Source organism: Ischnura elegans, chromosome 8, assembly GCF_921293095.1.
Source record: "Ischnura elegans chromosome 8, ioIscEleg1.1, whole genome shotgun sequence".
NCBI lineage: Eukaryota > Metazoa > Arthropoda > Insecta > Odonata > Coenagrionidae > Ischnura > Ischnura elegans.
The window spans coordinates 19,541,731-19,560,596 of record NC_060253.1 but is presented as its reverse complement, the minus strand read 5'-3'; the positions used below and the strand labels follow the sequence as shown (position 1 = coordinate 19,560,596).

Sequence of the window (18,866 nt, the reverse complement as noted above, 5' to 3'; positions counted from 1 at the left end):
CTTTTTTAATCCCTGTCTTACATTAAAAATAAGTTCAAACGATTTTCTTCCCTTTGTTAATTTTTTAGCTTGTTCTTTTTGTTGTCAGAAGTAATTCCTTTAAACGGTTCAGCTATACCTTCGGCACCGAAGATAGCGGGTCATCCCGTTGAAACGTCTGTTAGTATTTATGAGTGTCTCTTTTTTATATGTTTATGTGTTTTTTAATAATCAAATTAAAAAAAGAAGAACTTTGTGCTTTGTTTTTTAATAGTCAATTTTTGTCCGTTCTTTTCGATCGGTTATATCAGTTCTCTCTTAGAAGTATAAGGCTTAGTAACCCAGTAGTGGATACAAAAATGCTTTCAAATGAAAAGAAATCAACTCTGTTAATGTGGCTTTATTTCATTGCCAACGCTCTTGCCTTACAGATATAATTTACGGTGTTCAATCTTGGATACTATAAAAACGTGTAAATATGTGGGAGGGTTTGTTGCTCTTGAGCCTAATTTTTTTTACAAATTTATAGTTATGTATAAAAAACATTTATTTTTTGTAATTTTTTACTTTCCTAGAATTCATATAACCAAATTAGGTTTACAATCAATGCTTTACTCCAGGTAACTGCGAGTTCCAATAACGAATAGGTGAGCGGAGTTTCCCTCTCTCCATATCCCGGTGGATATTTACAAATTTAGATAAATCAGCAGCGATTCACGTGGCGGCTTCTGAATGTATTGGACCCATGAAAGTCGAGACAGGTGGGAGGTAGAAAACTAGGAGGTACAATTCCTTTCGTCTCAGTATCCAAAGGTCTTCGGTTGTTTGTCTGCGAAGTGCGCTTCATGAGTCGTCGTTGATTTGGCGGTAACGTTTTCGAAGCGTGTACAGTGAAGAAGTTCACCTCGAGTCCTCAAGTAAACATATGATCACTTCGTGGCACCAAGCATTGAGGAGTCGTGCAGCGAGTGGACGATCCAGCTGAAGAATCCCGGAAGAGAAGGTCGATGAGGACAAACACAGCTTCACGTCTTGTTTTCGTTTTCTTGTTCACTTGATGAATGAGCTCGTTGATGCATGGTGGTATGGCCAAATTTGAGGCAGCGTTTTTGAGTGGGTTGTGGATGTAAATGGGGTGGAGCACTCGCTGTATTGTCCATTTTTTTCACTTGCTTTCGTTGAAGGATCTCAGAGTGTAAGTATTGTCATCAGTGATAATACGAGGGCACCAAAAGCCACGGAAATGGCGGAGCCTGGAAGAATAAAGGTGGCGATCAGTCACTATGCTACACTTACACTGAGATCATCACGAAGTCGTTAGATCTCAGCGTGATATAAAAGTATTGCACACACACATAAGAGATCCTAAGGAAAGTAGCTTAGCAGTTGTTTTACTGCACTTCATCTAGCATCCCCACAAGTGTGTGACCTGGTAAATCGCGGTGCTACTTAAATGTTTGTGGTGCAGTCGTAATTTTTTTGAGAATCAAAGACTGCCATATTGAAAATTCTTAAATGTGGCTATATCATTGGCTGCTGTTTCTGTTGTGTGGTCGTCTTTAAAACAATGTCGAACGAACCCTTGCTAGCATTGTACCCCCATTGTCCAATAGAAATCCTTTGATTGCGACCAAGGTTCTTTTCGTTCGCGAATCTACGGCTCTACTACCCGTGGAGGCATAAAAAGTACATTTTTTAAGGGAAAAGTTTTATTCATGGCCGAGTTTTCAAGTCGTTGGCCCTTGGTTTGAAAATTAATAGCAACAGGCCTTTTTACATATCAGTCTAAATTTCTACGTAATTTATTAAAAATATATGTTTTAATTCTGAAGCTTTATTAAAGTATTTATAGACGTTGATCCATTGATGGTATCATTAACTGTTAAATATTGTCCCATATTTAGTGTCCTATAGCATTCTTATTAATATTATTAAACATTGTTAATCAGTATATTTTCATAATTTAATATTTTCTTTAAGAATTGGTAGTGGGATATTAAATTTCTGATAAATTAACAAAAAAGTTTTTCATCTCTTTTACTTGGACCTAAAATTCAAAAGGTGAAAGATGTTAGGTCAATTTTTTCGTTGACGTGACACGAAGAGGCCCTTCATTCTCTAAGAAAATTCTTGTATGGGGCCTGGAAGATAAAGAGGACCTACCAGTGCACTTCCCCTCTTTGTTGAGCTTATAAGAGGCTTTACAGATGCAGCTGGTTACGGTGGTGTTTTTGTTGGGTGGTACACACTCTGCGTGTGGATCCTGGCAACCACCCTCGTCACAGATGCCGCTATTCGCTGGTCCCGTTGAGAATATGGTGACATCCGAAGGCCAGGACAGGCGATGAAGAATTGAAGTGCAAAGGATATGTAAGAAATTGAGCATTAGCTGAGATTGTGAACTTTTAGTGCAGAACAGGACGGTGACATCACATAATTTCCATAGCATATTAATGAGGATAAACTTTATTGAAAACCTGGGATCTTTTGTCCCACAAGTTTAAGCATGCGATGCAATAAAGTGAAAAAAATGAGTCGATATGTCGGTATGAATTCAATGAAATAGCTCTCGAGGAGAACCTAATTATGAAATCAAATACACTAGATCCTCGCTTATGCTGTTGATCCGTTCCGGTGGACCGATCCTGTTGCGAATTACATCTTATGTTGAAAGTGTATTACTTCCGCATATGGAATCAGTCTTGAAGGCTAAGTGCTGGGAAACGCTGCTCTGTTGAAAACTATGGTTTTGTAACAAAATAGGCGCTGCATTGCGTAATTAATGACAACTGTCCGAGTGAAGGCAGAATTGAAAATTTAAAAAGTGAGTGTAAAATATGCAGAGATGCCGGCGAAAATGTAAGTCGAATCAGTGTTAAAGTAGGGGTTTACTGTAAGTTATATAAGAAAAAAGAGTTTAATTAAGTGGAATTCGATACTCACTAGATTACATTCCTTTTTACCTATTTTATAATTCTCACGTCAAATAGAATGCACGTAGCAATATCAGATCTCTAATTATAAATTTTATATGTAATAAGCTATAATGAAATACTAAAATTGACACTGATATTGTCATGCTGTCTTGGTGGACAGGTTCTTTTTGGTTTTTCTGCAGTAAATTAAAAGAATTGCATTAAGAAATTAGGTTTTATCAGGTTAAGCATAAAAAAGGCGTCCTTTAAAGTATTTGCTTCGGTTAGGCAAGTAGAAGAAATTTGCGTACATGGAATAAATATATGATCAAATTTTGACCTCAAGAAAATGTTGTGAATTTGTACATTCGCTGTCGCTTGTAGTTTTATCTCAAGACCTTCTTGAATATTGCTCCAAGTAGCGTAGCAGTAATCGAATAATGGTGAAATTAGTTAGCTCCAAAATTTTATTGATTTCTGTTTTTTTGTGTTTATAATTAGGAAAACTTATTGTTACGCCTTGGTGTAGCACATTTAAACATCGACATTACTAAGTACCGCGTGAGTCATCCTCAAGATGTTTGGCAGGGGGTGATCGATCACCACAATGCAGCATGCAATAGATCCCTCACATATTTCTATTTTGTTATGAGTATTATAAAATATTATTACAGAATAAATGATTTACGTATATTGTATAAAATATTAGTGTACATAATTAGTTTTCAAAGTAATGGATCTACATAATACCTTGCGAGCCACCTTAAGGGTGTTTGGCAGGGGGTGAGTGTAATCCAAAGTGCAGCATGCAATACGCTACGCCTACGTAGTAATTAAAAAAAGAGGACCATAACACATGCACATGCCAGCAGGCGGTGTGAAAGTTAAATTTTTTGTGTTCCTCAGATACTTGGCAAAGCAAGATTTGATGACTTAGTATGATCATCAACATATACAGCCCGGTGTATTGGCTTCTTCTATTATGTATCTCCTTTCAGTTCTTTTTCTTGCTTTCTCTCTCATATTCGTTGTCCTTATCTGTTTGCCTGGTCGATATCTTGAGATTACTTCCTTATCTATCCGAGGCAAGTTAAAATGTTTCGTAGCTTGTGAATTTTCACAGAGTAGGGATGCTAGCCCTATGTCTAACCCTTGAATCGGAGGACCAGGATTTACTTTCCCAGAAAGGCTTGTTTCTCCGCACATAAAGAGCCCTATCAAGGGAGGCACACTTGGACTGGCACTGCAGTCAAGACCTGTCCGGAGAGGGAGGCCCTATGAGTAGCTACGCCACCGTTGGCCATAAATCTTACCTCACACAGTCCTCCCCGCCTGGCATCGGAGGTGCTTCCGAAAAGGTAGTGCCTCTGGAGGGGGACATTAATGATGATATTCATACGATCACTATGTATGTTTGCCCTCCAGAGGAAAATAGATTACGATAATGGATAATATATATGGATTTTGTCCTTTAAAGTAGTACCAGCAATGAGTGAATGTCTCCTTTGCTAACTTAATTCTCTTTCTGGTGTATTTTATACTGTACCCGTTTTCCTCTATTGTACTACCCAAGTAGTCGAAATAATTCCCCTGCTCAAGTTTGGAACCACCCACTTTTATCGTGAGCCTCACATTCCTAGCTCGCGATGCTTTCCAAAAACTCATAATATTGGTCTTCTTATGAAAAATCTTCACACCTCATTCATAGCACCATTGCTCTAACGCATCCACCAATGCGCGCTACCCTTTCGCCTTATGGCTTATCAATTCCTCATAATCCTCACTGATTTTAATGTCAATCCTCCAGCATAAAATCCTACTTCTAACTCATCCGTTGCCTCTCGTACGAATTTTTCTTCATATACGTTATGCAGCAAAGGCGAAAGTAGACAATTCTGATGTATCCTTACTAAAAATAAAATACATAAACGATACATTAACGAGGTTCACTCCATAACTAATGGACCCAAATGTCATGACACCACAACGTTTAGTCTGGAAACTTCCAATTTTTACAGTGTATTAGTGCATCCTTTAGGAATACCTAGTCACTTTTCCACACAATCCCCGTAATTTTTATAGCCTTACGCCACCTCGGAACTAAGGCGTGTATTCCTGTTCGGTAAAACTCAGACCTGGCGCGCTGAGCAATGAGAGGTGCTTGTGCAGGACGGGATCTAATGCTGCGTCCACAAAATTGGCGTGCCCGTTCTCACCATATACTCGTTGTGTTCATGACTAACTGTGCTGCGATCGACGTCATCATCTCTACACGCCCTCTTCAACCTTTCGTGAATGTTTCCGACCGTCTCATTGTCATAACAAAGGAACTCAGTCACAGCGCGTTGCTTTTGGCGCGACATCAAGTGCATCCGCCATCTTATAGAACTGCTGCTAACATGCCACGATCGGTAATGCGTCTAAACAAATTTTAATGGTAGCGGGAAGGATGCTCCGATGCACTCTTTTAAGTGGAAGTTCTTACTGTAACAACTGTGGTGTCGGAAAATTTGTGTGCATTACTTTGAAGTGCCCCTCCTGTATTAAATGTCTTAAAATTATGGTGGAAATCTTTAAAACTGCTTTTCTTATGTTTTATTCCCAACGCCATTGAGTTTCAAAAGAGCGTTACGCGGTGAAGGCAATGGCGATGCTCTAACTCCTCCGCTGATATCGAGGGTTGCGTGCAAGAATATATGCATCACACCCCGTGAGAAAAAGACGCGTGGTGTGGGGGCTGTCGCACACATCGCTGTGTGATGAAACTTTCTCTGCAGAGAAGAAGAATGAGTGGGTCGTGGCGCTATGCACAATTCTCAGCCGCGTGTTAACGACGCACAGTGGTCCGGATCCGGAAAAAGGTGGACAAAAATCATTTTTTCGACTTTTTTTGCAATCCGCTTTAACAATGTAGGTTATGTCGTAATATGTCTGGGGCATCACGCTTCAAGCTTATTTCTTCATAAAAAATGAAAAATGTTAACTTAGATAAATTGCGTCAATGTCGCGCAATTTCTAACGGAAATGTGCTTAATCCTTTTTTTCGAAAATTACTTACTTAAGATATATTTTTTAGCTTTAAGTCGGCAATTATTTTGGAAAAATAACTTTGTACTGCATTAATTTAGACATTATACTATCATAAAATATAGATTTCAACCTATTGGCGATTGCTGTAGGAGTGACTTAAGGGGAGTCAATTTTTTCACAAAAATTCTCATAAATGTTGAGCTAAAAAAAAGTGTCGATTTGCGCGAAAACCTAAATTGGCGAAAAAAAAGACTCGTTTACAATGCGTTCCTGAAAACGTGTACGAAAGTTTCTATACTAATTAGGGGTTACGTTCTAATACAGCGAAATATACATACTATACATGTATAATAATGAATTCACCGATATCACTACCCGCTCATAAAGACGAAAAACTAAATTGCTAAGGGAAAGAAACTACCTTAAACGAAATTCCTCTGCAGATTTGCTTGATTTCTGAACTCGAGTTGTCTTTTGCCATAACGCTGAAGCTAAGAGAGGGAGGACATGGCGCAGAAGCGACTACTGTTAAAGAAGCTACAATGACCGCCACAATACATAAAGTATTAATAAGTGGTGCAGATATTATCGAGTTGGGTCTTCTTCCAATTGGAAAACCGACGGAGGAGGCCTAGGAATTGCGTAATAAAGATGTAAGAAAATAACGCGAGCATAACGCTAGAAAAATATTTCGACGTAACCCGAATGAGAATGTTTTCTTGAGACTGACCCTTATATCGGATTGTCGTATTAGGGACTGAATTAAATAATCTCCGAAGAGTCCCCGGACTCAGAGAGCAAATGCGAAGAGGAGAGAAATTCAGAGGATTCTGATATTGAAATATATCGTGATTTTAAAGAATATAAGACATTAAACGTGCTTTCATGAAAATATAGGAGTTTAAATTCACTCCAATAATATTTTGAATCTTATTTAAATATTATGTTTTAGCCCAAACAGCGGTATCCCTAGAAGCGCATCTTTTCAAAATAAGTCAGTACACCCAACAACCGTCCCATACAGCACAGGGAGAAATTTACTCGTGTATATTGAGTCGAAATTCGGTGTAAGGAATAAGTCGAGAATTCGCCCATTTTTACACGTGTAAATGCTGAGTAAATTTGGTCCAACTCCCTTGACCCTTGTATACAAAAAATATGAAGCAAAGTGTGGGAGCAGATGCTAAGATGAGCAGCAATCCGAACATCATTGAAGTTTCAGGACAGATGATTCAATGAAGTCGTCCACCTTAGTACCAGCAAAATTTTCCCAACTAAATCTAGTTAAATCATTTAACGAATCATCTTGCGGCATATATTTTATAGGTGTATATTTTATTACGATTACATATATGCTCCAGTCGAAAGACAAACGAGTTAACCATTAATTGCAACTAGAATGATGCTGCTTGTTAATTTAAAATTCTCAGTAATTTCGAATTACTTCCGTCAATGCCTCGCATCACGCGAATTGAACGCTGGGAAAACAATCACGTAACGATATAACTTGTGTGACTCGAACTGGAAGCACGAGACGACAACAACGATGACATCAACAATTCGCTAATTCTCTTTATTGGTGTGCTTGTGCTCAGTGAAACTACTTGCGGTTTTACCAAGGTTTTGTGGTTTTTTAAACTATTTGGCAGTACTTTGAAGATCCATCCATCATATCGTATTCGCTGTATCCATTATGTCATTCGCATTATTTTTCACATCATCACCACTTTTTTGTCACATCATCACCACTAGTGTTTTGTCCTGTACGTATTTCCTGATGAATTATTTTATACAGAGGAACCCTTTATTGACACAATAAATGAAATTTTTGAACGAATATGTTGACTATGTCTTACTACCATTACTAGTATTAAGTAATGTGCGTAATGTGCCACCGTTTGCGTGATCACTGCCATCTTCCGGTCATCAACAAGAAACCCTAACCCTGGTGGAGAAAGGAATGACTACAACGGTCCCGTTATTGGGTTCCTTGTGCATACTCGTGTATTATCCGGTTTGTGGCGGACATAAGACCATAAATACACGAGATTTATTCCGCTGTTACTCGGGTAATAACGGTTTTTACACGAGATAAAACACGTGAAATACACGACCTATATGCCAGCTTGAGACCGTTTGTGCTGTATGGGGTACTTCTATTCTTTTTTGGTTATTGAGTAATTTTTAAGGTCATTAACTCAAACTTGGTTATGAATCATTTTATTTTCACATCTAATCATAGCCAAGAATGCCTATACGGTCTGCGTTATTATTAGCGAATTTACTATAATATAAATTATAATTACGCAATATTTCCTAAAATAATAGTTTTATCGTAGAAATAACTGCAGAAATGAAATAAGCACGCCAAAAAACATATTTGGTGCAATTTTCAGAGTAATTTGAAATCTGATCTTTGTCCACCTTTCTCGCGATCCAGACCGCTGTGCGACGTCTTCTCTGCGATTACTCCTAATGGTCGAGAGCCACGTATTTGTTGTCGGTTATGTATCACGGAATTTATTATTAATAAAATTATAAGCCTACCCATCATGCCGCTGCTAAAGCACCACGATTGCGTTAAGTAGCTCGAAATTCGGGGCTAGTAAGCTACGCGGTGTCATGACTCACAATCAGCAAAATTTTATTGTACGTGCGGAGTAATACAATTATGTGCTCTTAAACCTGCGCAAACCAAAATTATTTCTTCGCATGACATTTTATGCTCATTCATGATACTTACGTGCTTTGCACTTGTGCGTTGCGTCTTCTGCGTATCCTTTCTTACATTGGCATGTCTTGACTTCTGTACTGTTTCCAGTGCTTTGGCAGGTTTCGGTTATTGGATACTTGCAGTAACTGTCATTTTTGCATAATCCGTGCAAGCCTGGAATGGTATTTAGAGTGAATTAGTAAACATATATATCTCGCATAGATTCTCTCGCTTTACTGGTTTGCGTCGTATTCATTTTAGATCTATTGTGACTGATTATTTCTGTAATTTTATGGCTGATTGTGAAAAGAAATAATAAAAATCAAGTGCTCCAGTATATAACCGCAATAAATGAATCTTGCGACAGTGTAAAACATTTTAGCTTGCGAAAGATGCATAAAAATACAATTTGAAATGGATATGCAATTGTGATCATCATGGGAATTCACTCGTATGTATTGATGTCAATCCTACCCGATACTTCAGTCAATATATTAGAGTGAATAGATGCACTCCAAAAAAAGTTGAGGCTCCCGGCAAATAAGAAAATTGACTGCCCACCTACATGCTGCGCACCCAGGTTCACAAAACTGACCTACCGGTTGTTACCTCGGTGCTTTTCATGGACAAATCATGAGAATCGTGGTCCAATTGAAAAAAATGGCCATATTGGGTTTGGTGGACATGTAATTAATTGTGGTATGCCAGTGACTGACTCTCCTTGGCTAAAGTTTTGCAAAGGATATCATCTGCATTGGTTAGGCAAGAATTAGTTGTTACTTGCCACTGTTTGTCTCCCGTTTTGTGTCTAGGCTGTATTTGGTCTGTTTTTGCTCGCATTTTTACGCATAGTCAAGCATCAGCGCTGAGACCAAGTAATAATTTATGCGTCGTACGCAAGCAACGTGATGTATTTTCGAAAGCATGCATCGTGTAATGCTAGCACAAATTTCTTCTTCTCGTTACGAGCACCTTGTAACCATTGTATCTTCCAAAACCTCTTCAATTCTTTAAAATACAATTTTCTTTTCTCGCCTCCTTTCCTCAAGCTTTTTTGAAACGGCTTCCTTCTGAACAATCTCCCTCTTATCTCCCAACAAGTCCTTGGCAACCTTCCATCCGTCTTCATTGCATATAAACATCGAACTAATAACAGTACTCCTTGAACATAAATATCAAACGTTGCAACATACGGGCGAGAATTTTTTCTTTGCATTCAATGCCACTGGAAAACTTCGACCCCATCCATGAATTACCTTCCTGGCGCTGTGATGCGGTGAACGTCCGTCGCACAAGCGTCGCTCCAAGGAAAATACCTGCGTAGAGGACGCCCAATTCCATCTTATAGAAGGGAGATTTATGTTGCCACTTTCGGTCGCATTTTATCTGTCTAATAAAATGTCCGCGGCGCGGTGATGAGTGCAATGCGATCAGCTTTTTTCCAATAATTTGCAGTAAAATGATCTAAATTACAAGGATTAGCAGTTAAAAGTTATGACTGTGATAAAACACAACACCATGTACGTAAATGTCGGTTAACACCCCTAATTACATCTTATTTCCCCGTAAAACTTGGATCAATTTGTCCGTCAGCGACGTGAGTGGCGACTTTTGAAAACCTTTTTAAAGGTACGGTGGGTGATAACATATGTAGAGGCGGACTTGAGTAGCCTCTTTTGTGATATTCGTTTGTGGTGCGCTGCAGCTATTTGGAGAATCAGCAATCCACGAATTCAATTCCTGACGCTCTCAACACTCGCCATCGCCGGTGCGAGGCAAGGGGCCACTACGTCTACCTTCAACGTAGGCAGACTGACACGATACTCTATGGTTATTCTTTGTAAAATGATGAGAGCAAACATAACTAGGGAGCATGTCTCCTACACGTAAAAAAATATTTGATTAAACCTATCATACTGGTGTGATAGGGAGTGTTTTTGTTAAATATACTTAAAGTTTGATGTAAATTATTAGGCACTTCATTTATTTTACCAAACGCTCTTGATATATTTCATCAAACATTTTGATATTTCATAATTTGGTCAATTGCACGAAAGAGTGTGGTAAAAATAACTGAATTAATTTAATACGATTCTGAGTTTGGTAACTTTCTTCGAAGTTATGATTAATTTTACGAAGGTGATTGCTTGTTTAGTAAAAATTATCAAACTCTACATTGCTATGCAAATTTGGTTCGATAGAATTTAATAAGCGTTTCGATACCTATCGAACGGTCTGTCTTTCCTCTTTTTGCCCCGCTTACACAACGATCGTCGGGACGTTGATCCGTACGATCGTAACCTCAAAACGTCGTGTGGACGCGCAGAGTTACCATCGTAGGCCTTAGTACCTAACACTGCCGAACTTACGATGGTTAGCGCTAGTGTACCAAGAAAAAAGAGATCGAAATGAAGATCGATGCATATACGATTCTTTCGCGCCGTTGCAATCTTGGTACAATAATTGATATTTCATAAATAACTCTAATATATCAAAGATATATGGCAATGATTGAAGACATTATTGAGCAGGTAATGGAAGGACGTAGTGGGAAAGTTTTTTCTGATGTTCTATTTACCAAATGATGTCGGATATTTTATACTATACCAGTTTTATGCATTTATTTATTTACAGGTTCACCCATAACCATATATCCTTACATTATACTTCACAGATGATGGAAATAACAAACATGCACAAACTTTAAACCAATTAAATCATGGTATACAGGGTTTCACGATTAAATTCGCCAGAAATAACTATAACATTTAGATGAGGACATGGAGATATCAATACTTGTGCCGAATCAAGCCGAAATCTAAGCCTTTTCTCGTTAAATTATAACAGCAATATGTACTGTCTTTAATGCGTGAATATTCTTGAATGTTTTGACATATTCTCTCGAAGAATTTAGATTCTTAAAGGCTTCACGGTCTGTTATGACTAGTTATAAGTTTTACCTCATCATTCTGGGTAGCTGGGAGTTGAAGACATAATTTCCTCTATGGTAATTAAAAACAAGCAAGTGAGGATTTGTATAGCAATGACGGGATCCATTAATATTTACTAATAAAGGAGATAGGAACAATCTAAATATTTATTGATAATTTTCTAGAGGAATAGGCCTTTGTTGGAGGATCCTTTGCCGTATAAGAGTTTTCATATTAACAAGAGATTGAAGATATGAAGTGTTGTAATCAGACATTGAGATCCCTATATCGTAATTATTTAACTTCAGAAATTTATTTTGGACACGTTTAAGCCGGATTGAGTCGATATTGTAATAAGATGACCAGTTGACATTATATTCCAATTTGGAACGTAGCAAAGCGACATATCTACTGTCTTTACCGCATGAATATTATTAAACTTTGGACAGATTCCCATAATGAATCCTACATTCTTTAAAGTTTTACCGGCAGTTCGGTCTAGCTTTAGTTTTAGCACATGAAAACATTAATATTATTTATTTGCTTCTCAATTTCAAAGATTTCAATGTCCTCACGCAGTATCGTCGTCAGTTGTTAAATGACACAATTCCACAACGAGGGCAGCACTGAGTTACGATGGTAACTTTTAGACGTGTAGACGTGCAGTAGTCGCGATCAACGTCGCGACGATCGTGGTGTAAACGGGGCATTTGTTGATACACGGAAAAAAAGATTTGATTAAAACTATCGAACTGGTGTGATAGGGAGTATTTTTGTTAAATATACTTCAACTTTGATGCAAATTATTAAGCACTTGATTTATTTTACCAAACGCTAGCGTGAGCTCTTGACATATTTCATCAAACATTTTGGTATTGCATAATTTGGTCAATAGTACGGAAGAGTTTCGTAAAAATAACCGAATTAATTCAATACGATTCTGAGTTTGGTAACTTTTATCGAAGTTATGATTAATTTTACGAATGTGATTGCTTGTTTGGTAAAAATTATCAAACTCTACATTGCTATGCAAATTTGGTTTGATAGAATTTACCAAGCGTTTCGTAATCTATCGAACGGTCTATCGTTCCTCTTATGTTTATACCAATACACATTTGCAGTTGAAATATTCTTTAACAGGCCTTACATAAAAGATAGGTTGGTAGAAATGATTTTGTTTTCATTATTTGTGATGGCGATAACGTTTTAATTTTGTATACGTTCATTTTTCTGTTTTTTCCTGCTTTAAATTGGAATACTACCCGTTAGCTGGTGCATCAAAGACATTGATTGAATAGAATATTGTCATAGATATTAAAGCTGTAAGGAGATGTTTGTGTGTTTCGACACATTAAAACTTTAATTAGAGGTATTCCTGAGGTATAATCATTCGCGATCATGTTTAATAACATGTGATAAAAGCCGTGATACTAGACCTAATCCATGCAAATGATATCACCCAGCACGTTATCGATGTAAAAAGCCTGCAAATAAAGTTTTCTTGCGCATCTGCACTAGATATTCATAAGGAGTAACTATGTAATGCAATTGTGTGCATCAAGTATTCCTCTTAAGCATACAAAAGGAAACTGTAGTCACACCTTATTCACAATTCAAAACAAAGGTTAAATACTTACAATGATAATATATTAGAGCGTTTAAGTAGGTATATATTATGGCAACCGATTTAGACTAGTTGTTATAGTACGTTGCTACCACGCGGAGGGCCCACGTTCAATGCTTCATGCATGCTTATTATTTTTCCACTTTTTTTTTATTTCTTTTGCAGGAACCTTACGTAAAACTCTTAATTTTATGATTTTCAATCAGAATAGTGTTTTCGTGGTTGAAAATCTTTCACATGTGTACGCTTAGTCGATTTTATTATCCTTTCGATTTTGATAGTTTTTATCGAACTGGTGTGGCCATTTCAGTAACAATTACCAAATCAGTTTGATAGAATTTATCAAACTGGTTTGGTAATTATTACTGAATTTTTCAATGCGCCATATGAACCCAAAAGTTTGATAAATTTCATCAGAAATCGATGGGTCTAACCAAACTTTTTTTTTCCGTGTACCAGCGTGGCCTGGGACGATTTACGCTCATTGGGATGAAGTGTGTCCCAGAGACTTCATGAAACGAGGAAATCGTGCTTTCAGAAAGCGGATTTGCGTATTCTAGTCCGCGTATGTGTCTATCAAGACCTATATCGTATCTCTTTGAATGACGCAATCAAGGCCGTAACGAGCTAAGGTGATCAACCCCCTTTCCTCACGAAATACTAGCATAATTTGGTCTAAGGTATACCCTCTCCATATAAAAACCCCCTCCGAAATGGTTGATCCCTCCTCATAATTCATTCCAATACGCCATCCCCCTCCGATCTCTCCAGGAAAACGTTTCAGGGTACGGTCCTATACGTAACATTTACATCATTTAGCAATTCTAGATATGAAGATTCATTCTAAGTATTGAATAATAATGTATGATTGGGTATACTTTTGTAATGTAAAAATGTAAAGGAGCATTTGAGAATTTAATTACTGTCCGTGAGATTAGAATTATCGTGCAGTGACGAGTGAATTTTAAGGTATTTAGGGATAGACTCGGTCTTTTTCAACCTCTGTTTTGGCGGTTATGTTACTGCCTTGATTGGTCTTATTTACGTTTGGCGTTAACGTCTAGGGATAACAAGTTTTCGTGTGGGACTGGGTGAGGGTTGAAGGAGAGAGAGAGAATAAGAATTGAACTTACCAGCCACACAAAGTCCAGAAGTTGTATCTTCCACGTGTTGTTCATCGCACTTGCACATTCCTTTGACGCATTTCCCGTATGGATAAGCGCACTGACTGTCTAAGCTGCAGGTGTCGTTTAAATGTGGAACTTAAAAAAAAATCAGTGAGTTAGTTTCCCACATAGACGATGGAACAGGGTATTTGATTAATTTTTGGGAAAAAAATGTATTTGTTTCACAAAATTTATGGTTTAAATTTTAATATGGCTCCTCATTATAACAAAAACAATTAATGGTATGACTTTTAATAATGATATCGGAAAGTCAAATAGTTCCGTTGAGACGCGTGATTATGAAGTGTAACATACCTTTCGTGCACGTTCCAGTACCATCATCTCCATCAAATCCTGATGAGCATACGCATTTCCCTTCCTCAGTTGAGCTGCTGCTGCATTCGGAATTCTGGATCTGCTCGCATCCAACCCCGTTTTTGCATGGACCCCCCAACACCTCCGCTCCTGAACGAAAAGTAATGTTTTGGTAGAAAGTTAAACTAATAATGTATTTTTCACAGAACTTGTTTATCCATTGCCACTGGTATCGTGATGAATGGTCTTTCTTTTTCCGAATCAGCTTAATGCAATGAAGGCATTCTTCTAAGACTATGAAAAGCTAGAAACTATGGATGCTAAGTTGTATTTTTTAAGAAGTTACATGATGATCTTGGCTGATACTCCAGCACAGGCGTAGAATATTAGATCTTTTAATATTGCTGCAGGATAACCATGGTAGTGAGGTAGCGAATGATAACGTTTGCCTTTACGCAGGAAAATTGAATTTTTTTGAATGAAGAAGGATATGTGTAAACATAAAATTGACTTTTTTCAACCTTTACGCCTGGAAATATATGTAATTCTTGGTGGTTAATCCGAAGTATTAGGATGTACGAGTATCGGCGTGATTATGAAATGTGAGATTAAAGGACGATTTTTACCGTTTGTCGATGAATGGTATTTCTTTAAGTATTTATTGTTGGGTTTAGTCGCAAAGGTTTTTTTTTTCAGAAAGGTGATGAACATGACCGTTTTTTAGCATACATACCATGCTTAGGGGAGAGTTGGGTTAAACGGGGTACCAAAGTTTCCTTGTTTGCTATGGGCTGACTTCTTCCGTTCACCACTTTAAAATCTAAAATGCCTACACATCACGCACCAGAAGCATTGGACTAATTGACATGGCTCGAGAAAACTACGTCCATCTTTATTTATGCTTTGAAACACATTGCTTCCATTGGATGCAACCCTTGAATGAGACATCCATGGTACCATTGAGTAATTACTATACTCAACATGCCAGGAAGTGGCTTCTGTCTCACCCTGGGCGCGTGATCGCATTCAATCAAGTTGCATAACTTGGAACAACGGTATTGGAAACTGCTTCCTTTGAGACTGCAGTTAAGGACTTCCAGAAAACTGAAATATTTCCTCTGCCTTCAGATATCTTTTCTGATTGGGTTTTGTAGCCTGCTAAAACAACAGGCATACCAACTGAAACCACTGACACGCCATTTGAAATCGCAGAGTCACCACTAGAGAGGAATGTTTTCTAATCCATCTACGTCACGATCTACCCAGTCCAAGCGACCTGAACCTTCAATGTCAGCGTTTCAGGTCTCTCCACAAGGTGTAAAAGCAGTTTCGTGAGCAGAAAATAAAATGAGAAGGAAATATCGGACGAAAAGGGAATAGTTTTCTGGAAAGTTTTCCATAAAAGAAAGATTTAATTTTACCTTCGAATCAAGGAATTTCAACTTCGGAACCAAAACATACCTAAAAATGTATTTTATAACCCCGTTTTATAAGACCAGTGTGATAAAACGAGGTACTTGACATGATACAAGTAAATATTAATTATCTTTGTTTCAGTTGGTTGAAATATTTTTTCTAGTCGTCGATGGCAAGCAGAAAGATGAAGCTCTACTTTGTTAAAAGTTAACAGAGAATGATTCTTTGGTTTATGAGATATGGTATTAAGTGTCCCGTTTTCTCCAACTTGCCCCTATATGTCAGGTATGTATATGTTGTCAGGTAAAGCAAAGACTTCGTAATGGTTCGCGTCGTAAGATTCTTTGAGGATAAAATTACGGCATTGGGTAGTAATGGGCATTTTGATTTGCCATTTCAATGGAAAGATCTTCATTTTTAAAGGTATACATGAAAAACTTAATAAACGTAAATAACATCAAGATTTATATTAAATGGAAGACCCCTTTTGTGGTCGTATATTAGGAGATCGCAAACGTATAAAGGTAGAAACATAGTAACCTACTTCGTCAATCTCAGTGTAAGAAAGGCGAAAAGGGCATCCCTATGGATTTCGGATCAAAAGATTAATTTTTCAGAAATAAAATCATGAAATAAACATTGTGGATTTGAAGACGATAATGCATCGTGATGCAAGAGAATGTGCCCGTGGTATCGTTATCCTTTCCGAGGAAAAGTTGAACTATTCTGTTTGAGGAAGGAAATCGGTTAAATAAATTTGAGCAATTTTAAGCCTTTACGGCTGGGAATACATGTAATAAAAAAGTACCTCGAGATCGTCACTGCTAAGCTTTTGTGTGCTGGATTGGTATATTGAAAAAATGTTAAGTATGCCGTGTTGAGTGTCGATTGCGATTCCAAGTTCTGCAAGTGATTGAAGAATAAGTGATTATGCCTTCTTTTGGCCGCCGTTATAATGGCAGCCCAGTGGTGTAGGTTCTCCCTGATTGGTCGCCTTGCGGCCAATAACATATATGTTCTTCGCCCCTCGGATGATTCTCGGAAAATATCGGGATTCTCTGGCGATAACTTTTGTCTCTTTCCAGTTGATGTCGTGTCCAGGTTCACTCATAGTATGTGAAGTCACAGCCGACAGATGGAATTGTTTATTTTTCACCGCTCTTCTATGTTCTTGTATGTGGCATTTCACAGCTCTCCCGGTCTGTCCGATGTATGACATGCAACTGCATTCAATTTCATAAACTTCTTCGTAGGCGTGAGGTGAGATACAGTCCTTGGGAGTCGGAAGAAGTTCTCCAGCCTTCTTAACACAGTTGAAGCGTGTTGTGACGTCGAATTTTCTGAGGAGTCTCGCGATTTTTTCACTGGTGTCTGCCACATGGGGAATTGTAGCATAGCCCGCTGGCTTGAGTTTCTCCGTTTTCGGACTTGGTGTCTTATTTTTGAGTTTTCTATCTTTGTGATCCTTTTAAGGACCATGTCACTGTGGTATCCATTGCTGGCCAGGGCCGTCACCAAATGTCGTTTTTCCGAGGGAAGTGAGACTTGGTCAGAGATGGAGTATGCTCTGTGCACTAATGTCGAGATTAGAGCTGCCTTCTGAGTAAGGTGGTGGTGCGATTAGGCGTGCAAGTAACGTAAGTAAAGTAAGGTGGTCCGTAAGTGTCGCCTTTCGGTAGACTCCGTGGCCGAGTTTTCCATTAGGTTTCTTCGTCACCAGTACGTCAAGAAAGGGTAGGCAGCCTTCCTTTTCCACTTCCATGGTGAACTTAATTGAATCATGTTTGTTGTTGAGGTGTCGTAGAAAATTCTCCAGTTCTTGCTCTCCATGTGGTCAGATGACAAATGTATCGTCAACGTATCGGATCCAGAGGGTAGGTTTCTTTTTGTAAGAAGTCAGCACCGAATTCTGAAATTCCTCTATAAACTGTTTGGCGATCACAGGGGTCAGTGGAGATCCCGTAGCAGTGCCATCACTCTGTTTGTAGGAACAGCCATTCCACAAAAAGAATTAATTTCGGAGACAATGCTCCACAAGCCTGGGGAAATCCTTGGGTAATCCGTTATTGATGAGCTTTTCCACGATCATTATGGAGTCGTTAATGGGTACGTTGGTAAAAAGAGACACGATGTCGAAGCTTACTAGCAGATCTCCATTCTTCACAGTAGTTTCTTGAAGACGTTCAATGAAGTGCGTTGAATTCTTCACGAAGGACGACGAGTTTCCGGTGAAGGGTTGATGTGCTTCAGCCAGGTATTGAGCGAAGAGGTAGGTTGGTGCGCCGATATTGCTGACGATCGGTCTGAGTGGAATGCCTTCTTAATGGACTTTAGGGAGCCCATAGAGTCTAGGTGGCTTGGACGCTGATGGTAGGAGTTTCCTTTGTACTTCTGCGGGTATGGAGGAAATTTTGATGATACTCCTAGTAGATCGTTCTAATTTGGCTGTCGGATCGGATTTCAACTCTTTGTAGGTGGCACTACTCAGCAAAGTTGTAATCTTATCATTATAGTCTGTTATTTTCATGACCACAGTAGCGTTGCCCTTGTCCGCGGGGATAATGAGGAGGTCCTCGTTATTTTTTAGCTTCTGTAACAACATAGGCCTGGGGCAAAACGACGATTTATATTTTGCTTGATGCTAAAGGTGGTAATAATATATTTATTTATTTTCTGTGGCAAAGCCACCTTAGAAAAACAATACATTTACATTATAATATATCAGTCGGCACTAGTGAATACAAATAATAATATTATAGATATGCACATTTACATAAC

The 18,866-nt window shown here is 38.3% G+C and overlaps 1 protein-coding gene across 4 annotated transcripts in view; it reads right to left on the bottom strand.

The window, feature by feature from the left end:
• Window positions 1-363: 363 nt before the first annotated feature.
• Window positions 364-18,866, bottom strand: part of LOC124163660 (multiple epidermal growth factor-like domains protein 6) — a 51,760-nt gene continuing 33,257 nt past the window's right edge. For all 4 annotated transcript variants that reach the window (XM_046540716.1, XM_046540719.1, XM_046540718.1 and 1 more), the window contains exons 30-34: window positions 14,673-14,822; window positions 14,325-14,453; window positions 8,668-8,811; window positions 2,143-2,277; window positions 364-1,232 (exon numbers count right to left, since the gene is read on the bottom strand). In XM_046540716.1, the coding sequence (XP_046396672.1) occupies window positions 1,168-1,232; window positions 2,143-2,277; window positions 8,668-8,811; window positions 14,325-14,453; window positions 14,673-14,822 (623 nt within the window). In that variant the 3' untranslated portion in view covers window positions 364-1,167. The remainder of the gene's footprint in view (window positions 1,233-2,142; window positions 2,278-8,667; window positions 8,812-14,324; window positions 14,454-14,672; window positions 14,823-18,866) is intronic.